Source organism: Cydia pomonella, chromosome 1 (genome assembly GCF_033807575.1).
Source record: "Cydia pomonella isolate Wapato2018A chromosome 1, ilCydPomo1, whole genome shotgun sequence".
Taxonomy (NCBI): domain Eukaryota; kingdom Metazoa; phylum Arthropoda; class Insecta; order Lepidoptera; family Tortricidae; genus Cydia; species Cydia pomonella.
In genome coordinates, this window is record NC_084703.1 from 8,280,959 (window position 1) to 8,306,501 (window position 25,543).

The 25,543-nt window shown below is 37.0% G+C and overlaps 1 protein-coding gene across 1 annotated transcript in view; it reads right to left on the reverse strand.

The window, feature by feature from the left end:
* Nucleotides 1-24,265, reverse strand: part of LOC133529452 (uncharacterized) — a 48,356-nt gene extending 24,091 nt beyond the window's left edge. Inside the window, exon 1 of the mRNA XM_061867165.1 lies at nucleotides 22,952-24,265. Within this exon, the coding sequence (XP_061723149.1) occupies nucleotides 22,952-23,144 (193 nt within the window). The 5' untranslated portion in view covers nucleotides 23,145-24,265. The remainder of the gene's footprint in view (nucleotides 1-22,951) is intronic.
* Between the last annotated feature and the right edge of the window lie 1,278 nt (nucleotides 24,266-25,543).

Below are 25,543 nucleotides of genomic sequence, written 5' to 3' on the forward strand. Positions count from 1 at the left end.
CTTTAGGTAAAATAAAATTTTGTTAACAGATGGTCGTCTGGGTGTCTGTTGTATCTAAAAATAATGTAATAATATATAACAAAAATATGACAATAGATTCATAGCCTTCACTCAAAACGTCACCATATTTCCGACCCTTACCGAAATAATAAGTCGATATTTGTATAAATAATCCTTATTTGTAAGACGCCTAAGCACGGCAAATACGTAAACTGCCTATTGGGGGTCATACTCGTAAAACTGGTATTTTAGACGTACTTTTGGTACGAGTAACAGAGACGTACTTTTGGTACGCAGTCCCAGCTCTAGTCAGGATTCTAGTTGTCAAATATAAGCGTGTCGAATACGTATTAGTTAAATGTCAAATGAAATTAGATCAACGGTAGACTTTTTTGTCGATGGGTATGGCTGCCATGTTTGGATTTATGACATTTAAAAGGGGATCCTAAGGCAGAGAGTAGTTTTACCTGTACGATTTTGATTCTTCTACTGGACGCAAGATGGAGTTAGCTGCCAAATTCCGATCAGGCTGACGCAACTAGGAAGAAAAATGTTTGTATGGAATTTGTTTCGCAAATCATTGCCAACGAAGAAAAAGAAAACGTCAGTGCTATTTATTCTGTCAAGTTTACATCAAGTCTACTGTCAGCCTAATTACTTTGTTTGTTTTGAAGGCTTCAATGTTTTGTTCGGGTATTTCGTGTAATTTCTTTATTATTTAGTGCAAAAATCGATACTGTAGATAAAGTCATGTTTTTCCAAGGCTGTATGTTTTCAGATGCATGCAGTGGGCCAAATTTGTTGGGAACGAAGACCTGATACATTTTCCCATAGAAAAGTTACATTTATTCAAACATGTATGTGCACATAATTATGAAAATCAAGCATTTAATAAAATAAAAAAATCACGACTTAAAAACTGTATTAAAATAATTCGGGTCCACATTAAGCCCGACCAGATAGTAGTCCAATTAAGAACTATCCACTATATAACATACAACTTAAATGTGGACTCGATGCTAACCTGATTTCGAGTACAAAATTTGTAGACAGGAGCCTATGTTTCAACCCTCCCCATTTTATCGATATCGATAAGAATCGTAAGCGTGTAGCGTACTACACTATTTAAATCGCTTATGTTGGTACTATGGTTCTTTGACGGTTCTTTGTCGTACATTTTGGTAATGATTTGCGAAACAAACTGATTCCACTCGCTAGTATGGAAGTCCCGTCTCTTAAAACGTAGTGATTATATGCTCTTTGACAATGACATGCAGTTGCGTCGATGTAGATCTATCATAAAACGTACATGTGACGCATGTGACAATTGTCCAGGATGAAAGAACTATCTTGACAATTAACATAAAGCAATACAATACCACAAAATGTCAACAAGAAAACAGATTTATTATAAAAATACAAATTATATACAAAGCTTCATTTTAAAACCAATGGTCGTGGGTTCTAACCCCGGCTCTTAACAATGTGCATCTTGTAACATGTACCGATTGCTTTACAGTAAAGTAAAATATATAATTATCATGAGGAAGATGGAGTAGCCCCAATAAGGTATATTTTCCCCTCTGGGTTAGAAGGTCAGATAGTAGTGAGACAGGGAGATATAGTGAAGAATGCGGAAAAACAAGCATTTATTGTGTTGTTAGGCTAGTTCTTTTTTTCAAAATTTGAAAACGAACGCAACAGCATGCTCAAAGCCCCTTGTGAGTCAGAATCTGTTAAATTCAGGCTTAAGACGAAACAGGAGCTGAGCCCGTACACAAATTTGAGATTTTTAGGTAAAAGGTAAAAAATATCGCCGTCGCGCTGACGAGTGTGGAACCCCGTACCTAGCTAGAGACTATCCCTTGTGTGTGTACCAACAAACCAAATTTTAGACAAATATGATACGTCTTCTTCTTCTTTGTCGTTGTACTCTTTGCAGAGCGTCGTGGTCAACTGCTGATATCAGGCGCAGATGTTGCTTGCCGTACGATTTCTCGCCATTTTTCGCGGTTGGGGGCCATTCTGGCAAATGCGTTCAGGGGACCCTTCATGGCAGATTTGATTTGGTCAGTCCATCGCATAGGTGGCCTTTTGCGCGGTCTTTTTCCGTTTGCTCTACCCTGCACCACTAGACGCTCTATGGAGTCGTTGTTCCTCCTCGAGACGTGACCGAAAAAACTGAGTATGCGGGTCTTTACGAGAGTCGAAAGGCGCTGCTTGATACGGAGTTCTTTAAGGATGGAGACATTAGTCCAAAACTCGGTCCAGGATATCCCCAGCATTTTCCTCCAGCACCATATTTCTAGGGCGTCTATCGTCTTTTCCTCTGTCTTTCGGATAGTCCAGGTCTCCGCAGCGTGTAAGAATATAGGAAAAACGAGGGCCCGTACAAGCCGAACCTTCGTGGTGTTTGTGACGTTTCGGTGATACGTAGCCTATACGTAAAAACTAGCCAAGACAAATCCTTTATAATTTCAGGATTTTCTACACAGCACAGAACATGGGACCCATATAGATCTCAATTCCGTTGTCGGCGAATCAACAACGACTCATATTCTTAATATTGAACTTAACTGGCTCTCATTTCACATTTATGTTTTAAATTAATTATAGGCATAGACATACCATATCATATTGTAAGTACAAAGTTTCAGAGCAATCTAGCAAGTCATTTTAAAATGAGAGCGTAACTACATTTGTATGGAGAACCGAATTTGCTGCGGACGCACTATGTAGCATAATCGGATTAGGACCAACCTCGAAATCTCTGTAACAGTCATGAAATTTATTATGTATATAAATTAAAGGCCCCTTTTTCATGCCCAAACCATTTAACATTTGGGGATCTCGAGGAATCCGAGCCAACTTGGAAAATGTGTACCATCAACACAACAGTCAACATTAAAACTTATTAAATTCTACACAAAAAAGTCCTCGATATCTTTGCAGAACAATACATCTTGTTATAGAGAATACTTGCTGAATCTAAGTTTAACGCTTATACACTTCCAGGGGACATTCTCTTAAAAGGAAACTCGGAGGAATATGAATTCTATTTTTAACTATACATTTGTACGTGGTCTACCCCAATATTAACATTTTACTCTACTGTGACTATACCAGAAAGAAGGGTTATGGGTGTACGTACTGATGATTCAGTACACCCAGTAGCTAGGTATTAGGATACTGGACGGATTTTTTTAAATGACGTATCGTTAGATTTCTCTTGCCATTCACAACCTACTTTTACTTGTTCTATTAAAGAAAAATCAATACAGCCGCCTTGAGAGGACTCCGAATATTAAATCATATTTTTTCTTCTAGCGCCTAAACTATTGAGCGGAGTACAGTAAAACAGACATCAGTAGATCCACAGTTAGTATACAAGTGCTATGCAATACAAAGTTACTAAAATTATCGGAAGAAAAAAGTTTAGGGCTAAATAATACGTCATTTAAAAAATCCGTCCAGTATCCTAAGGTACAGGGTGTCCTGAATCCTCAGTACTTATACCCATAACCCTACTTTCTGGTTAAGTTGCAGTCAAGTAAAATATTGATATTGGGGTAGATTATGTACAAATGTATAGTTAAAAGTGGAATTTTTATTGTTCCAAGTTTCCTATTAAGAGAATATCCCATGAAAGGGTATAAGGGCTAAATCTGGGTTTAGCAAGTATTTTTTACAGCAAGATCATTTTTTTTTCGCAAAGATGTCTAAAACTATTTTATGTAGAATTTTATAAGCTTGAATGTTGCCTTACACGATTATTGAATAAAGAACGTAGATTTAGAGTAAAACGCGAATTTCTCCTGGATGGTCCACATTTTCCAAGATGGCTGCGGTTCCTCGAGGTCCCCAAATGTCAAATGGTGTGGGCATGAAAAAGGGGTCTTTAAGGGGCGTATATACATACCAAATTTCATGACTGTTCAGACATTTCGAGTTTGGTCCTAATCCGACTGTGCTAATGCCACTATGTACGTAAACTGTAACTGTACTGCGGACTCAACCTTCACGTTATAATTTTTTAAGTATTAACGTTGACATAGTAACGAAAATAATAAACACGTCAATTGAAGTAAACAATATTATTATATGCATGAAAATTTTGCAAAATAGGTACATTAAACATTAATGATTAATATGTAAAACACCATTAATTATTGAATTAAAATTATGATTTTGTGTTAAAAAATATGAGACCAATTATACAGCCCGATTACACGGGCTACATATTAAAAATGATTATCATGGAAACAGTAAATATACACAGGTGAACAAAGTTATAGTAAAATAGGTGCATAATTTCAGAGCTTGCCTGGCCCACCTGTACCACCTACCATGACCACGGCCGTCTCCTACTATTATTTTTTTCTAATACCTATGGCCTTACTAGCGAATAGTATTCCATGTTCTTGATCCAGAATTTATACCCTTAACTACATATTTGTGGCACTTGGGGTTGAATTTGAAACTCTAGGGCACTAGCGTGGCTCTATGAGAGCGCCTTATATAGGCTTCTGGTGACCAGAGGATCAGCATTGTTAACCAGCGCGGAAATGCACCCAGCCTTCTGGGCACCCTACCGAGCGACCAGAATATAGGGCAAATATTTTATGTATACGTTTTTGACTTAAGTGTTTTTATCATGTATTATATTTAAACTTACAGATGTCGAACTACCAGCAAAGTTTTTGAAGAGGTGTAGTTTTTATATTTCCTGGTACCAAACTGATACAGGAAATTGGAACATCAGTAAATAATCTACACCGAAGACAATGAAATATAGTCACATAATACTTTAATGTTTTATTTTATTAAAGAAATCGGTAAAAAAATGTGTTAACTGAAAAAGATAAATTTTATTTTATTTGTAGTTGAATAACAAAATATGTATTTAATCTCCTTTTAACATAGGAATTCTCTTTGTGTAGGTACATATAAATAATAGGTACTTAGGTCTTGGTAAGTAATATAGACAGGACAGTAGGTCTTATCTTAATAATTTGAGATCTCATACATGCGTTCCGATATATCTGATGGCGACTGTACATACAATGGGGTCGCGTATACGAGTACAAAGAGCATTAAAATAGTTGTTGATAGACCAAGTGAGCGAGCTACTATGGTACCTATCTTTATATCAATTTTATGCATTATGTAATAGCGCAATACAGATTTTTTTTTTGACAAATGTAGTATTATTTTTATAGTAATAAAGGTTATTCATGAACCATCTCGTAATTTAAAAAAAACGGACTTTATCTCTAAATCATATGCCTTATATTTACAGATGTGTTAGGTTACAACTTGGTTCGTTAACGTGGTTTAGAAGCAACTTGAGACTGGGTGCGGAGTAAATTGCATCAATTTTTTTTACAATTTTGAGCGTTTCTAGGAGAATATGTGGAGCGAGCATTATTCGACGTGTAGGTGTGGGTTCAACAAAAAGATCGCATGTCAATAGTGCTTTATTGTCGTTAAAATTCAATTAATAATCGCCTTTATCGACCATCAACTGTGTGGTCACTTTTTAATTGATTGACATTGTCAGGTATAGTTTCACTACTCGCCGCCGCATTATTCATAGCGCATTACTTATACTATCGGATACAAGATGTCGCTGATTCTTGTAAAGTTATGTTTTAAAAAAAAAAGACGCCTTACTCTATGCCATATATTGTATGAAAGGAAGGGTATTCCCTGTCGTACGTCAAAAAATCCAAGATGGTGCCCAAGCCCATAGACAATAAAGTCTAGCAATAAAATCAACACTTGTCAAAATTTGACATTAGCAATCCACAGTCAGGTGACAATCAAATCAAACCGATCCACTTCGAGTTCAGAGCCATTACAAACTGTATAGTAGTAATAAACAAAGTTGATTTTAGTTTGATTATTTTTTCTATGAATGAGTTTTGATTGTTCCAAATGATAATATCCACAGTTGATAGAATCAACACTTGATACAATCAACATGCGATAGAATCAAGTGTTGATTTGATGTGGACGCGAAATTTGACAGTTGTGCATGTCGAATAAGGCCCCTGGTTACCTCGTTTGGTGGTGTTAATCGTACATAAAAACTAAGCGGTGGCGGTGACAGCTGGCTTTCGCTTCATCTATTAAAAATCTACTATATCTATGGTTAAACACATACATCGTCGTTCGCATGTATGTGCTTGTGCAAATACCTATTATGTTGACTTATTTGAGTATTTTTAGGGTTCCGTACCCAATGGGTAAAACCCTATTACTAACACTCCGCTGTCCGTCTGTCCGTCTGTCCGCTTGTCACCAGGCTGTATCTCATGAACCGTGATAGACAGTTGAAATTTTCACAGATGACGTATTTCTGTTGCAGCTATAACAACAGAATACAATAAATATTCAAGGGAGCTCCCATGCAACAAACATGATTTTTTTGCTCGTTTTTATAGATAATGGTACAGAACCCTTCGTGCGCGAGTCCGACTCGCACTTGGCCGGTTTTTTAATCCATGCCTTGTGTGAACAGTGTTCGTGATTAGTATTAATGAATGTCAAATATTTCGTCAAATAACAGCGAACTTGCAATGCGTATTCCGGTTTGAAGAAGTAAATATTTAAAAGTCGTAGAGTCGTGGTTATTACTAGGGCTCGCGGTCGTGTCCGTGATTCGTGAACCCGTAGCCGTGCGCCCGGTTTCGTGATTCACGGCTACGGTTTTCTGGTCCGTTCCGCACGTGACATTCGGCTACGTGAAATTAGGGTACGTGAATCCGTGTAGATCCGTGTAGGCGTGATCACGGCTTCACGTATCTTAAGAACACGCCGGTTCGGTCCGCCCGCGACGTTGAGTGAAGATACGATGCGGTCTCTAAGAGCTACGAATAAATATTTATCATGAATTTTTTATTCATAGCTCTAATTCCGTTTCATTACTTTTCAATTAAAATTTATTTTCAATAGTAAGGCCTTTTAAATATTAATGAGTAATAAATGAAAAGAACCAAACATTAATTACAATGAATAGCTACTTTAATATATTTTTTTTTATACTACGTCGGTGGCAAACAAGCATACGGCCCGCCTGATGGTAAGCAGTCTCCGTAGCCTATGTACGCCTGCAACTCCAGAGGAGTTACATGCGCGTTGCCGACCCTAAACCCGCCCCCCCCCCCCCCCCCCCCCTCGTTGAGCTCTGGCAACCTTACTCACCGGCAGGAACACAAACGAGTTGCTAAAATAATACAACAACACTGTGTGTCAGGAGACCAACTATGATGTCAGGAGTAACTAATGACAATGAATGTGAGTTCAAAATTCTAAACTGCTCCCTCCAGATTAAATAAAAAATACCACGAATTTGTAAAACAAAACATCGCGGTCACTTCTTTCAACTTCACGAATAAAAGGTAAAGCCCACAGCTACTTATGTATATTGTTTGTTTCATTTTAATAAGTCGCTCGCAAATCTTATTATCTTTGTCTGCAAGTGCAACTGCACTTCTTATCTCCAAAAAAAAACCGGTATGTTGGCTTAGCTTGTTAGTCATACAATAAAACGCTCTAACAATAATATGTCATTATTATAATTTATTATTAAGTAAAATATAATTTATTAAGTAAAAATGAGTATATCTCGTTATTATTGTAATTACACAAACCCATTCTGTTAGATGTGTACCTACTATTTAAATAGTGTTATGTTTTATCTCTTTAAATTAAACAACGTAAAACCACCCAAATATATTTGTGTGAAAATCCGGCCCTGTTTTTTACCTGCTCCTCGAGAAACATAACATTGCTTCCTTTGCGCTAGCTAGCCGTGCGCTCGCATTACCAGTGCAAGCGAGGTCTTCGAATACGTATCTTTGTTTCGGATCGCAGTGTCACAAGTTAAGCTGGTTTGAGAGCGTTTAGTCGCCTACCTTAGACGCACCAATAGAGATCAGACAGCTATTCTGTTAGAATTCTGTATTAGTTCATAATGAATCTTATTCCGTGCTCAATAGAGTAGTAATTCAATAAACGCTACCTATGCGGCCTAACCATTTTTTTATAGTGGCACGCGCCTTTGCGGTTTTTAAACAATAGATAAGACGATAACCCGTAGAAGCTCACGGAGGAAAATAGAAACTATACCTTCAATCTAGAAATAAACAGTACTCTTTAATGCCCCGAAAGTCCGAAACTGATAAGAACTGCAGCTGCGTACTTTTTTTCCGTGGCCCCGTACATGTGTTTTTGTTGAATTTGTTTACCTGTATTACCTTTATCAATTTTATCATACCTACCGAAGATTTGCAGACCCTTTTGTTTCTTTGGATTAGGATTGCCTTGTTTATATTTAGGCTACGTTATATTCTTTGATAGTAGCAAGCTTTTACAAGTTCAAGTTTGCTTTTTCATTCATTTCATTAATACTTAACAGAGAAAAATGTCTTCTCTTGATTTAATAATGACAACCAGTAGCACAGCGTTGCTTAAGTTCATAATTATAATGATACTTACTAGGGAGTTTTACACCTTATATTTATATTAGTGCTATGCAACGAGCAGGTCGCTAGTTTTGACTATTAATCATTAGCTGGTTATACAAAAAACAGGATAACCCCATAAATTATTTAGATATAACCATTATATTCAAATCGATGCAAAAAATACAATACTAAGTGGTAACTTAATTCAATAATACCTAGGCCTTATTTATTTTTCTCCCGGGCGTGTCGAAACTACGAGACGTGCGATAAGTACCTATCCAACGGAACCGAGCCCGAAGCTCCGCACACGAACGCAGGTACGGGCTACGTATCATGGCGTGTCACGGTCACGGCGTGTCACGTGAATCCGGTCGCGAACGCAGGTACGAGGTACGTACCTTGGCGTGTTCGTGAAATTCGTGATCTTAGTACCGCCGGGCTTAAGAACCCGTAGCTACGGATCGGCGTGTATCACGGATATCAGGAGCCCTAGTTATTACTCGTAGGTAAAATAGACACTCCTTGGTCGTCATCCGTGCAACAAGAGGCACTTTACCTACTTAGATTAATAATTGATTTTATTGTCTAGGCTTAAGATTGAACTAGAAAAGGCGTGTGTCGCGCTGTAGGTACACCGAGTTCGACTCGTGATGAGAAAGCTGGGCTTCACTGAAACCCAGCTAACCTTAAAAATATCTATTGGTATATCAACAGTTATCATTGTCCCGTACTGTGACAGGGTCTGTTTTCTTGCTTTTCTTATTCCACTTCTCTCTATCCTGGGCACCGCTGCCCAAGGCAAAATAAGGGCTCTGATCTATTGCCTATTACGTATTCAGGTGGCCTTCGTTTGACATGCCCAAACCACCTCTGCTGACTTTCTTGGAGGTTATCGGCGATGTATCTTACTCCGAGTCTAAAACGTATGTGTTCGTTTCGAACCCTATGTTCTGGAGACGCCTGACATCCACCTCAGCTTCTTCATCACCGCCATATGGATGGCTTGGACATGTCGCTGCGTTACTGGCCATATTTCATTGCCATAAGTGAGAACCGGCCTTATGATAGTCTTGTACACCTTTCATTTTTATCGGCATTGACGGCATTTTACTGGCACAGGTCATATCAGTCACCTCTCTCCACTTTAAAAATATCTATTGATATGTGTTCAAAGTCAAAAATATCTTCAAAGACGATGGCAACCTTCAGAGACAAGAGAGTCAGACCAAGATTAATGATTAAGTTGGCAGCGATTTTGATAGCCCAGATCGGGGATCGGAACCGGCTTTTTGCAAAAACTTCGAAATATTATTTTATATTCCAAATGTAGGACTCAGTGGTGTTTTTAGGTAACGACTTCATATTATTATATTGCCTACTTAGAAATGAAATAATTAACAAAGAACGAAAAATATCTTTTTCGTTTCCATACAAAAATACTGGTTTCCGATCCCTGGCCCAGACAGTCGAAGTATTATGACGTTTACTTGATTAACACATTCATAGGCTGGGCCCTTATTCGACATGCTAAAAGTGACGTTTCGTGTTGATTTCCATTTGATGTGAGAAATATTGTGACTTGTCGAATTGCTATTATCACCACCTGTCAGTGAACAATATCCACACTAGAGGCGGGGCGTTGTACCGGAATAGTTTTTGGAACAGGTTATTTGTAATAGACTACTTTTAGCTTGTCGAGTATTTAAAAGTACGGACTTTGATTTCTGAAATAAAACAAATATGAAACTTTTATCACCTCGTACCTCCATTCTTACCGTTACTTTAGGTAAAATAAAATTTTGTTAACAGATGGTCGTCTGGGTGTCTGTTGTATCGAAAAATAATGTAATAATATATAACAAAAATATGACAATAGATTCATAGCCTTCACTCAAAACGTCACCATATTTCCGACCCTTACCGAAATAATAAGTCGATATTTGTATAAATAATCCTTATTTGTAAGACGCCTAAGCACGGCAAATACGTAAACTGCCTATTGGGGGTCATACTCGTAAAACTGGTATTTTAGACGTACTTTTGGTACGAGTAACAGAGACGTACTTTTGGTACGCAGTCCCAGCTCTAGTCAGGATTCTAGTTGTCAAATATAAGCGTGTCGAATACGTATTAGTTAACTGTCAAATGAAATTAGATCAACGGTAGACTTTTTTGTCGATGGGTATGGCTGCCATGTTTGGATTTATGACATTTAAAAGGGGATCCTAAGGCAGAGAGTAGTTTTTTCTGTACGATTTTGATTCTTCTACTGGACGCAAGATGGAGTTAGCTGCCAAATTCCGATCAGGCTGACGCAACTAGGAAGAAAAAAGTTTTGTATGGAATTTGTTTCGCAAATCATTGCCAACGAAGAAAAAGAAAACGTCAGTGCTATTTATTCTGTCAAGTTTACATCAAGTCTACTGTCAGCCTAATTGCTTTGTTTGTTTTGAAGGCTTCAATGTTTTGTTCGGGTATTTCGTGTAATTTCTTTATTATTTAGTGAAAAAATCGAAAATAGTCAACCGTGATCAGAGTAAAGAGCGAGTTTGTTACAATGCCAGCGAGAAAACGGTTTACTAAGTGTGAAATATGTGGCAAGCGAGCCACTCGAGAAAATCACGAAAAAAGGGATTTTATGGCGAAATTTCCCTTGGATGAAGACTGGTAAAGTATTGCTTTAGATACTTTTGACCTTTTTTGGGTCAGCAGGCTATAAACACATCGAAAATTAGATATTTTACATTATTTTTCGTTGTGAACTAGGGATGTACTATAACTATCGATAACTGTAGTTTTATTTGTATATCAGTGTAAATAATTAAATTAAATATGTGAAATTTCCTTAGAACTAGCATGCAATATGACCATAATTAATTCGTCGAAGATTAATAATGCATAAATTATCTATTACTTATGCATTAATGGTCATTAGTTAACATATTTTTTTTATCTAGTGATTATTTAATATATTAACCTAAAATGTAAGAAAATTAATCTCTGTTTTTATGATAAATAAAGAAATATTATAGGACATTATTACACAAACTGACTTAGTACTAAAGTATGAATGGCATGTGTTGTGGGTACTTAGACAACGATATATATATATATATATATATATATATATATATATATATATATATATATATATATATATACCCACAACACATGCCATTCATACTTTAGTACTAAGTCAGTTTGTGCAATAATATATATATATATATATATGTACATAGACCTAATTTATAAGTATTTATAAATACATAGAAAATACCCATGTCTCAGGAACAAATATTCATGCTCATCACACTAATAAATGCCCGTTCCAGGATTTGAACCTGGGACCATCGGCTTCATAGGCAGGGTCGCTGCCAACAAGGCCAGATCCGTTCTCATGATTAACAGACATATAAATACATAAAAAGTTAAAGCATTGATAAAGGGTTGTTGATAACTGGATGCCGAAAAACATGATTTATAGATGCATATTAGCGCGAAATAATCAGTTGATCATCTCATTAGCAAACACATGGAATATAAACTGTAGATAAAGTCATGTTTTTCCAAGGCTGTATGTTTTCAGATGCAGGCAGTGGGCCAAATTTGTTGGGAACGAAGACCTGATACATCTTCCCATAGAAAAGTTACATTTATTCAAACATGTATGTGCACATAATTATGAAAATCAAGCATTTAATAAAATAAAAAAACACGACTTAAAAACTGTATTTAAATAATTCGGGTCCACATTAAGCCCGACCAGATAGTAAGAACTATCCACTATATAACATACAATTTAAATGTGGACTCGATGCTAACCTGATTTCGAGTACAAAATTTGTAGACAGACACTATTTAAATTGCTTATGTTGGTACTAAGGTTCTTTGACAGTTCTTTGTCGTACATTTTGGTAATGTTTTGCGAAACAAACTGATTCCACTCGCTAGTATGGAAGTCCCGTCTCTTAAAACGTAGTGATTATATGCTCTTTGACAATGACATGCAGTTGCGTCGATGTAGATCTATCATAAAACGTACATGTGACGCATGTGACAATTGTCCAGGATGAAAGAACTATCTTGACAATTAACATAAAGCAATACAATACCACAAAATGTCAACAAGAAAACAGATTTATTATAAAAATACAAATTATATACAAAGCTTCATTTTAAAACCAATGGTCGTGGGTTCTAACCCCGGCTCTTAACAATGTGCATCTTGTAACGTGTACCGATTGCTTTTCAGTAAAGTAAAATATATTATCATGAGGAAGATGGAGTAGCCCCAATAAGGTATATTTTCCCCTCTGGGTTAGAAGGTCAGATAGTAGTGAGACAGGGAGATATAGTGAAGAATGCGGAAAAACAAGCATTTATTGTGTTGTTAGGCTAGTTCTTTTTTTCAAAATTTGAAAACGAACGCAACAGCATGCTCAAAGCCCCCTGTGAGTCAGAATCTGTTAAATTCAGGCTTAAGACGAAACAGGAGCTGAGCCCGTACACAAATTTGAGATTTTTAGGTAAAAGGTAAAAAATATCGCCGTCGCGCTGACGAGTGTGGCACCCCGTACCTAGCTAGAGACTATCCCTTGTGTGTGTACCAACAAACCAAATTTTAGACAAATATGATACGTCTTCTTCTTCTTTGTCGTTGTACTCTTTGCAGAGCGTCGTGGTCAACTGCTGATATCAGGCGCAGATGTTGCTTGCCGTACGATTTCTCGCCATTTTTCGCGGTTGGGGGCCATTCTGGCAAATGCGTTCAGGGGACCCTTCATGGCAGATTTGATTTGGTCAGTCCATCGCATAGGTGGCCTTTTGCGCGGTCTTTTTCCGTTTGCTCTACCCTGCACCACTAGACGCTCTATGGAGTCATTGTTCCTCCTCGAGACGTGACCGAAAAAACTGAGTATGCGGGTCTTTACGAGAGTCGAAAGGCGCTGCTTGATACGGAGTTCTTTAAGGATGGAGACATTAGTCCAAAACTCGGTCCAGGATATCCCCAGCATTTTCCTCCAGCACCATATTTCTAGGGCGTCTATCGTCTTTTCCTCTGTCTTTCGGATAGTCCAGGTCTCCGCAGCGTATAAGAATATAGGAAAAACGAGGGCCCGTACAAGCCGAACCTTCGTGGTGTTTGTGACGTTTCGGTGATACGTAGCCTATACGTAAAAACTAGCCAAGACAAATCCTTTATAATTTCAGGATTTTCTACACAGCACAGAACATGGCACCCATATAGGTCTCAATTCCGTTGTCGGCGAGTCAACAACGACACATATTCTTAATATTGAACTTAATTGGCTCTCATTTCACATTTATGTTTTAAATTAATTATAGGCATAGACATACCATATCCTATTGTAAGTACAAAGTTTCAGAGCAATCTAGCAAGTCATTTTAAAATGAGAGCGTAACTACATTTGTATGGAGAACCGAATTTGCTGCGGACGCACAATGTAGCATAATCGGATTAGGACCAACCTCGAAATCTCTGTAACAGTCATGAAATTTATTATGTATATAAATTAAAGGCCCCTTTTTCATGCCCAAACCATTTAACATTTGGGGACCTCGAGGAATCCGAGCCATCTTGGAAAATGTGTACCATCAACACAACAGTCAACATTAAAACTTATTAAATTCTACACAAAAAAGTCCTCGATATCTTTGCAGAACAATACATCTTGTTATAGAGAATACTTGCTGAATCTAAGTTTAACGCTTATACACTTCCAGGGGACATTCTCTTAAAAGGAAACTCGGAGGAATATGAATTCTATTTTTAACCATACATTTGTACGTGGTCTACCCCAATATTAACATTTTACTCTACTGTGACTAAACCAGAAAGAAGGGTTATGGGTGTAAGTACTGAATGTACTGATGATTCAGTACACCCAGTAGCTAGGTATTAGGATACTGGACGGATTTTTTTAAATGACGTATCGTTAGATTTCTCTTGCCATTCACAACCTACTTTTACTTGTTATATTAAAGAAAAATCAATACAGCCGCCTTGAGAGGACTCCGAATATTAAATCATATTTTTTCTTCTAGCGCCTAAACTATTGAGCGGAGTACAGTAAAACAGACATCAGTAGATCCACAGTTAGTATACAAGTGCTATGCAATACAAAGTTACTAAAATTAACGGAAGAAAAAAGTTTAGGGCTAAATAATACGTCATTTAAAAAATCCGTCCAGTATCCTAAGGTACAGGGTGTCCTGAATCCTCAGTACTTATACCCATAACCCTACTTTCTGGTTAAGTTGCAGTCAAGTAAAATATTGATATTGGGGTAGATTATGTACAAATGTATACTTCCAAGTTTCCTATTAAGAGAATATCCCATGAAAGGGTATAAGGGCTAAATCTGGGTTTAGCAAGTATTTTTTACAGCAAGATCATTTTTTTTCGCAAAGATGTCTAAAACTATTTTATGTAGAATTTTATAAGCTTGAATGTTGCCTTACACGATTATTGAATAAAGAACGTAGATTTAGACTAAAACGCGAATTTCTCCTGGATGGTCCACATTTTCCAAGATGGCTGCGGTTCCTCGAGGTCCCCAAATGTCAAATGGTGTGGGCATGAAAAAGGGCCTTTAAGGGGCGTATATACATACCAAATTTCATGACTGTTCAGACATTTCGAGTTTGGTCCTAATCCGACTGTGCTAATGCCACTATGTACGTAAACTGTAACTGTACTGCGGACTCAACCTTCACGTTATAATTTTTTAAGTATTAACGTTGACATAGTAACGAAAATAATAAACACGTCAATTGAAGTAAACAATATTATTATATGCAAGAAAATTTTGCAAAATAGGTACATTAATGATTAATATGTAAAACACCATTAATTATTGAATTTAAATTATGATTTTGTGTTAAAAAAATATGAGACCAATTATACAGCCCGATTACACGGGCTACATATTAAAAATGATTATCATGGAAACAGTAAATATACACAGGTGAACAAAGTTATAGTAAAATAGGTGCATAATTTCAGAGCTTGCCTGGCCCACCTGTACCACCTACCATGACCACGGCCGTCTCCTACTATTATTTTTTTCTAATACCTATGGCCTTACTAGCGAATAGTATTCCATGTTCCTGATCCAGAATTTAAACCCTTAACTACATATTTGTGGCACTTGGGGTTGAATTTGAAACTCTAGGGCACTAGCGTGGCTCTATGAGAGCGCCTTATATAGGCTTCTGGTGACCAGAGGATCAGCATTGTTAACCAGCGCGGAAATGCACCCAGCCTTCTGGGCACCCTACCGAGCGACCAGAATATAGGGCAAATATTTTATGTATACGTTTTTGACTTAAGTGTTTTTATCATGTTTTATATTTAAACTTACAGATGTCGAACTACCAGCAAAGTTTTTGAAGAGGTGTAGTTTTTATATTTCCTGGTACCAAACTGATACAGGAAATTGGAACATCAGTAAATAATCTACACCGAAGACAATGAAATATAGTCACATAATACTTTAATGTTTTATTTTATTAAAGAAATCGGTAAAAAAATGTGTTAACTGAAAAAGATATATTTTATTTTATTTGTAGTTGAATAACAAAATATGTATTTAATCTCCTTTTAACATAGGAATTCTCTTTGTGTAGGTACATATAAATAATAGGTACTTAGGTCTTGGTAAGTAATATAGACAGTACAGTAGGTCTTATCTTAATAATTTGAGATCTCATACATGCGTTGCGATATATCTGATGGCGACTGTACATACAATGGGGTCGCGTATACGAGTACAAAGAGCATTAAAATAGTTGTTGATAGACCAAGTGAGCGAGCTACTATGGTACCTATCTTTATATCAATTTTATGCATTATGTAATAGCGCAATACAGAATTTTTTTTTGAAAAATGTAGTATTATTTTTATAGTAATAAAGGTTATTTCATGAACCATCTCGTAATTTAAAAAAAACGGTCTTTATCTCTAAATCATATGCCTTATATTTACAGATGTGTTAGGTTACAACTTGGTTCGTGAACGTGGTTTAGAAGCAACTTGAGACTGGGTGCGGAGTAAATTGCATCAATTTTTTTTACAATTTTGAGCGATTATAGGAGAATATGTGGAGCGAGCATTATTCGACGTGTAGGTGTGGGTTCAACAAAAAGATCGCATGTCAATAGTTCTTTATTGTCGTTAAAATTCAATTAATAATCGCCTTTATCGACCATCAACTGTGTGGTCACTTTTTAATTGATTGACGTTGTCAGGTACAGTTTCACTACTCGCCGCCGCATTGTTCATAGCGCATTACTTATCCTATCGAATACAAGATGTCGCTGATTCCTGTAAACTTATGTTTAAAAAAAAAAGACGCTTTACTCTATGCCATATATTGTAGGAAAGGAAGGGTATTCCCTGTCGTACGTCAAAAAATCCAAGATGGTGCCCAAGCCCATAGACAAAAAAGTCTAGCAATAAAATCAACACTTGTCAAAATTTGACATTAGCAATCCACAGTCAGGTGACAATCAAATCAAACCGAACCACTTCGAGTTCAGAGCCATTTCAAACTATATAGTAGTAATAAACAAAGTTGATTTTTGTTTGATTATTTTTTCTATGAATGAGTTTTGATTGTTCCAAATGATAATATCCACAGTTGATAGAATCAACACTTGATACAATCAACATGCGATAGAATCAAGTGTTGATTTGATGTGGACGCGAAATTTGACAGTTGTGCATCTCGAATAAGGCCCATGGGCTATCAAAATCGCTTCCAATTTAGCTTGGTCTGGCTCTATTAGTTTAAGTTTTGAATACACTTAAAAAAAATCTAGCTAAAACTAAGGAATTGACAAAATTAAATATCGACAATATATCGAAATACTGTTATTGATACGTAGGTCAACTTAGAAAATGCTAACATTGTTAAACATGATGATAGCTGCTGCGAAATAGTAGTAGCCTATATTCTTTGATAGAATAGCCATTTATGTTGACTTTAGGGTACCTATCCACTATAATACAAAAGTGTTGGCTTTTACGGGTACTAAAGATATCGATTTGATTTATAAACCTAGTTACAGGTAATTTCTTTTTTTTATCTGCTTATCGGTAACAGGTTTGTCGATGCTTCATTTTGTTACGACGAAAGTGGATGTAGTCTCGTGACCGCTTCTCCATATAATCCTAAAAAGGCTCTAGTTTCCTCTCTAAATATTAACATTATAAAATAGTTATTTGTTTTACAAGGATAGGCAGTTGATATGGGCGATGGCCGAGGGGAGGGGGAGGGGCATACACTTAGTTATACATTTTGTTCTCCCCCTGGCGACGCCCTTGATTGGACGTAGTTTTGCAAATGGGAACTAACCCAACATACAAAAAAAATCTCAACTTAGTTTTGAAACATGAAGTAATAATTTTAATGGAATCGTTTCGGAAACCGTAAATTCAACCGTAGGGTTTCTCAAAGTACGTACGTGAACTCGCAAGGACCCAATATTGATTGTAAAATTTTCGTGAAACGACACGTATAATAGAAAACGGGTGACTGGTTCGGTTTCATATTCAAAATATTAGATGTAAAAAAAGAGGTTTGCCTTTGAAGTCGGCTGAAAAGAGCTACAAGGGTAGGGTGTGGTTATTAAGTTTGAGACACCATGTTTTAAGCGTAGGTATTTTCGCACTGTAAATTCAAGGTAAATTCCAATTTCAAACTGGTTCTACAAACACTGTATACTTCTGTTAAGTGGGGCTAGAGTCTGGCTAGCCAAATATTGTTGACAGATTTTTCCTTGTTGTATCATCAATTGTCTATGATTTAAAAAAAACCTAAAGGCTGTTGTCAATTTATGTCATTCATTCAAATTGTTCGCGGTTTAAGGGGTTTATTTTAAATAATATTAATAATGACTATACCAAATGAGGTCCGCAAACTATTATTTAAGCTCGTAAATAATTACGACAATGTGCGAAGTTGACGTGAAGCGCTGTATAACGAAAAACTGCTATGTTTACAAGTCGTAAACAATTTAGTAAGTTGGTTCTCTATTACTATTTTGATACTTTAAGTACTAGTTCTAACATTTGCCTATAACTTTAATTAAGTACGTGAATTTATTAATACCTGAATCTTATGAACAGGAGAAGTGTGTAAAGAAACGGATAAACTGGAAGATCTGGAAAATATCAATAAAATCCAAACATTGGAATGTAATTAGTTACTGAAAACCAATATTTATAAGAAATCTGTGGAGTGAAGTGACTGGTCAGTAGTAATTTGATTTAACAATATAAAATATACAAAAATATATTGGCGAAACATGTCTATATATGCCTTTGTTTTTTACATAATGGTAGAAATTATATGAGCTGACTTTGAGTCAACGTATATTTAATTGATTTCCTTAGGTACCTTACGTGTGCACAGAAAATCAAAAATATGTATGTATGTATAAACTCTTTATTGTACAAAATACAAAATAGAAATATGGCACAGGATAAGCAGTACAAAGGCGAACTTATCCCTTTAAGGGATATGTTCTGGTATCAAAACTATAATTCCCACTACACAAAGTGTGACCAGCCCAACATTTTTTTTAATTTCCCGCCAACAAATTGTGTAATATTTCGGTAGCCAGACTCTAACGCAAAATATTATTGAATTTATACACGTTTCGCAAGGGCAGACTTCAGCCAAAACAAAAACCTTAAAAAAATGTTTGTTTCATACTTGTGTATGTTTTCAGAGTCCATATCTTCCGTTGCAAATTTTACGTGGCATGCCATCTTACGTTTCCTTCTTATTTCCTGGCTGTGGCTCTTAAGCGCGTTGGGACACTATTTTACTTAGGACTATAGGTATATATAGTTTGATACGATTTTCATTATTTTAGCACTGTCGATTCCACTAAAAGTATAATTTGCACGTGAGCACGTGACTTCACCTAAATACATTTTTAAATTGTTGAATTTGATGTGATTGCTTTTTTATCGATATGTTTTTTGGTTACCTACTGTCTGTTTCATCAATTTATCAGATCAGCTCTAAGACAACATTTTATTGCATTAAATAGAAATTATTGCCACCCTACCAATGGTTTCATGTAAAGAGTTTAGCACTTCTTTCTCTTTCTTTTTATTGCATTAGTTATCGCAATTTCGAAAGTAGGTATAGGTACCAATATAATTTATATTTAACAAACTTTGAATCGGAAAGCTTATCTACAAACATCCGGTGTAATAATGTGCTTAAGTATACAATTGGGTACCTCTATATTATCAGTTCAGCAGGAATATCACGTGATAAAGTGTAGATTCGTCTTTTTTTATCAGTGCGCGTTTTTTTTGTTTGTATTCCAAAGGACATTCAGCATTAGTTACTTACAGAACGTAGGTATATAAGTATATATTTTTTTCATCACACTTGCTCGAAAACGGTTTTATTTCATGCAGGTGTCCTGAAGGACAAAGGCCTATATTTTTCCCTAGAGGGAGTTATGGATTGTGAAAAAAAGCTATAACTCCCTAATTATAGCTTTTTTTAATTCTGTCACTAATTCACACGAACCATGTAAGTTTTACTTTGAAAATACTGACGTTTCTAATTTAATGTTTTTGTTTATGTTTTTTTAAGGATTTTTTTCATTAATTTAATAGCCGTTTAAAATATTTTTACACAATTTTCAATCGTGGCTGAATGCCACACAGTCTGCCTTCCATGCCTAACCTGTCAAACAATAACAATATGGCGGACGAATGTTTGAAATGTCACCGTATTTAAGAATTATTTAGCTTATAATTTAGTTTTTTATTCGCAAGAGTGATGAAAAACATTGTGTGTAACTCCGGGTACGAATATTGCCAAGTCGGGTCTTTAATTCCCTCCAGCCTGCGGCTTTCGGGAATTATCACCCTCGTGTCCAATGTTTCGCTTACCCCCCTCGTTGCACAATGTACTATTAAATATTATTTAATAATGAGGCAGGTAGTTATGACAACTGATATTGCCTGTAACCAGTATATTGACGATTATTAATTTTTTTTATCAACCTAGTCAATTGTATCGTATAAGTCTCATCTCATATATAAATACATCAAACTTATAACAATATATGTATAGGTACAGTTGCCATCAGATATGTCGGAGCGGCCGAGGTGCTCAAAAATATCTGAACACGCTTTCTAACGCCTTGAATATAAAGGCGTGTTCAGATATTTGTGAGTACCTTGCCCGCTCTGATATATCTGATGCCGACTGTACCTATACATATATGCAATGCTGGTAGTCCCTAACTCCCTAATATACCGAGTCTCATATGTCGGAAGTTCATGTGATAAAAGGTAGTATTAGTCATGCGTTGCGATACCGCACGCGGTTTCATACAAAATGTCATAAAGCCCTGGGACTTAGAGGTTTTCGACATTATCTATGGCTGTAAACTGTCATCTACTATCCGTCAGGCTAGTACGATTCTAACTAGCCCATTTTCAATGTTGTTTATTCCATTAAAGCGCGGCCTCCATTACCAACTCATATTACCTACCATAACTTTTAAATACTTGTCTGGCCTAGTGGGTAGTGATAGTGACCCTGCATATGAAGCCGATGGTCCCGGGCTCAAATCCTGATAAGGGCATTTATTTGTGTGATATTTGTTCCTGAGTAATTAAGTAAATATTTATATATTATATAATTACATCCTCGTCTAAGTACCCACAACACAACACAACACAAGCCTTATTGAGCTTACTGTCGGACTTAGTCAATTTGTGTAATAATGTCCTATAATATAATATTGTTTATTTATCATCGAAGAAGTGGGTAGCAGGTATGCTAAATTTCAACTCAACTGTTTAAACCTTGTAAACACCGTTTGTTTTAAAATGTTATAATTTTCCATAACCATAAATAATTGTGTCCATAGGCTACGGAGACTGCTTATCATCAGGCGGGCCGTATGCTTGTTTGCCACCGAAGTAGTATTAAAAAAAGGTACCTGTACAAGCTTTAGCAATTGATTGTATTTTTACTTTGCCATTATTATTTATTACATAGTTCCAGTCCACCTTTACGTCCCGTCTTGCTGGTACCTAAGTATATTGATATAGTTTGTCAAGCCACATCCGTCAGTAGAAAAAAAGCGACAAATAAAAAAAAAATAGAGGGAGGGTTATAGCCCAAAGAAAATTTGAAATTCGAGCCTTTTCTACTGACAATATTGTTTGACCGACTAAGTATAACTTACTTGGACTATTTCTAGCTGGTACCACGGGGGACAACTGAGAAAAAATCCCTTTACCTTATTGCAACCAAAAGCTTTTTAATGTTCAGTAATAATAAAATACCTCGATAAACAAGGAGTATGTAACAGACTTCAGACCTAATTTACTATCTATGAGTAAGTACCTATATCATCTCGGTGAGTTGAATGTGTTGTTGTTTCGTTTTTCCTTAGTACAGCAGGACAAAGGATCGAAGGACGCGGCGTATATAAATAAATATCATAACCATATGTGTGTAGTGTCCAGAGAAAAGCCCATTGCATCAATTAAACTTCGCAATATATATCTTAATACTAGAGTCGCAAAGCTCTAAGCTAAACTGCCATCAATACCCGTGTAGTTGTTAGTTGTTATGCGTGGTGGGACTGCCGTAACAGCTATAGAAAAAAGTTTAAATTTATGAATTTCTAGTGAGATAATACGGCAAACAATTACTGTTATATTCAATGGCTGTTAAGGCTGTCTCCATAAACCAATTAGCGGTATCGCAAATCAAAATTGAATGCAAACAATATACCTTAAATTCTATCTTTAAATTCGATATTCAACCACATTTATTTTTGAGATAGCACCCAATGGCTTATGAGGGCAGTGTCTATGCGTGGCGGGACAGTTGGCTTTGGCTAATCAATTTAGCTACGTATTTTTTTAATTATTTATGTACATATTTGATTTTAATGGGTGCAAATGTTTATTAATCTTCAAATTAAAACTTGTTTACATCGGGCAGGTTGCTTACATTTGTCATTCCATATAATTCCAAAAATACGGAACCCTAAAAAGGTGATATGCAGTGTGTTCGCGACAATTTTGCCAATTATGTTACACAAGGGAGTCCTAATAAGAATAATAAGATATATTTAATTAATCAAATTACATGTGCAAAAGTTGTGAAAAGTTACTGCAATTTTGAAAGACTTGTTAGTCCTGAAATTATGAAAGTACTCGTAAAGACAACACTATATTTTCTAAAAGTCTCATTTGAACTAATATATTGGCACTTACAATAAGGCCGAACCATTGATAATTAGTGTTGGTATTAAATTATTTAAATATATTATATAATTTAAGCGGCAAAATTATAAAGAAACACAAATATAAATATTGGGCCGAGCGTATTGAAAAACAAACAAGTGCGAGTCGCAGGCGCATCAATAGTACTACTTAGTAGGTATCTATTACTCACCCTTTACCAGCTCAGCGTTCTCCACGTTCTGCGTGACCGAGACGAACTTCGGGCCTATGTGCACCCGTGACGACCTGGTGATGTTCATGGTGGACACCACGGGCGTCGTCCGAGCCGCCAGCTCCGTGGGTGGCATGCTCGACACCACCGCCATCTCCGAGCTGGACATGCCCTGGTCACTGGGCGACCACATCACTTTAACGAATCACAATGACTCACACACAATGTCTCTGCGCCGGTCTCAGAACGCGACTGACTTCACTCCGGCGATAAACATAATCTGCGCGAAACCCTGTTTACACGCGTTACATGTGATAATGTTTATAACTAATTACTTATTATTATTAATGTCTCCCTCACACTCCATGCGCGAGTATCTTGTGTCTCTTTTTGAGGATACTTTAATAAAATAATAAAATAAATTACAGTGTGCATAAATGAGAGACCGCACGGATCGTGAGTAACGGCCGGTTCCATGAAGTGTGTTCTCTAGACCACTGGTCGTAGTGGTCGTGCTGTGGGCCGGGTTTCCCGAGCTATCTGACGTCAGTCTCGTCGTGGCTCGACCTCGCCGTCCGTGCATTCGTAGAATTAGCCGTTTACTTTTTATCATCGGTCAACCATTAGCAACTGTTTGGTGATAATACTTCTCGTGACAGCTAAAATAAGTAGACGTATCCTATATTCAATGAGTACATACAGAATACACATTCCAACACTCCATCTCAAACTGTGCGGATAACGAAAATCTAATTAAATTTATTGAAAAAAAAAAAATGTTTTATCGCTCTTGCGCGTTCGAGTGATAGAGAGGCAGATAAATAGATTTCTATCTTCGTTCTTCGCGGTGGGTCTTTAGACCCTATTACTTTAAAATGTAACCTGTCAACTTGTTTCATTTAGTGTCAGCGCGAGTTAAAGGAATCTGTAAACTTAATTGGACACTGAGAATTTGTCATAAACTTATTATGAATCTTCATTTACTATCCATTGATATTGGTTTATTACGCAACCATGAACGAAAAGTGATTGCCGAAACGCCGAATTCTAATAAAATAGTTCTAGGTGATTGCATTTGTCTTTTACTTTGTGTCTGTTGTAACCCTTTGACCGCCAAACACGGTCACACCCGTACGGTGCGGTTGCAGTTTAATTATTAAACCTCCATGCCTTCCAGTAAGATTTACGATGGCGCGTTAGTCGCAAAAAAATAAGCATATATATTTTCGCAAATACACCAGCCGAGGGTCGTTTTGAAAGACAGACAATGCTGTCTGAAAGAACTTGAATGCAGCTGTCTTAACGAATCTAACGCATCTTTTTGAGCGAAACATCTGATTGACAATAGTTATTGCAGAAGGTAAACAAAAGCTTTTTATTTAATTTTATATTGTACCTATTATCAATACTTAGCTAAATACCTAAGGACTTAGTTTAGATAAAGCGGCTAAATATGTGATAAGATTCAATATTAAATTAGTGTTGCCGTGTTTCGTAAGTGTCATCATTATAGATAAGGAAGTATGCCTCTGCGAATATTCGGCGAACCTTGAATTATTTCGGCGGCGTTATAACGTTAAGGTAATTCCCCGGCACGAGACTCTGATACTTACAATCTTTCTTACCAATTCTGTCGTTATTATAAACTATAAGTTGTATGTTTCATATTTATTAACTAGTATAATAATAACATAATGTACATATCTAAACGGTCGGTGAAGGAGCGCATTTTTAAGCCTGCTCACTAAAGTCCTTTGGTATACTAAGGTGCACTCAGAGCGAGCTGGATGCCCTAGAGAGAAGAGCCCGGCTACTACTCACCACACACCGTATGCTACACCCACGCTCGTCAATTATGAGATTGTACATCCCACGGAAGTGTGAAGGTCGAGGCTTCCTAATCGCCAATAATCTTCACAACCGCGAGGGAATTATTTTCTTAACAACAAGAGTGGGATGCATCGTGATGCGGTAGCAGTAGACAGGAACAGCTCGCCGCTCTTCTTGCCAAACGAGAACTGGCATAGACCTCTGGTACTAAGTACTGCGGATCGCAAGGCGAGATGGGAGAGTAAGGTACTACTCGGGCGGTTCTATAAGGCTTTCACGGGGCCTGACGTGGACCTGCCCGCATCGGTGAACTGGTTACGATTCGGGGATCTCTTCAGAGAAACCGAGGGTTTTTGTCTGTGCAGTTGCGGACGAAGTTATGATGACGAACAACTACCGGAAATATATCCCGAAGGGCGGTACGGTCGACATCTGTCGGGCATGCCGTCGTCCCGGAGAGTCACTCAGGCATGTATATCCGGTTGTTCTCATCTTGCTAACGGCGAGTACTTGCACAGACATAATCTTGTAGCCAGGATTATTCACCAGCGACTTGCTCTTCTATATACGGTCTTGTGGACCGCGACGTACCGTACTATAAGTACTCACTTGCGCCAGTTCTCAAAAATGGCCGTGCCACGCTCTATTGGGATCGATCTTCATCACTGACACATCATTATCCCGATAGTCATTTCAATGAACTGTCTCATAGCGAAGAATCACGACCAACATCTTGTGAGACTCGCTAGTTGGTTGTAACAA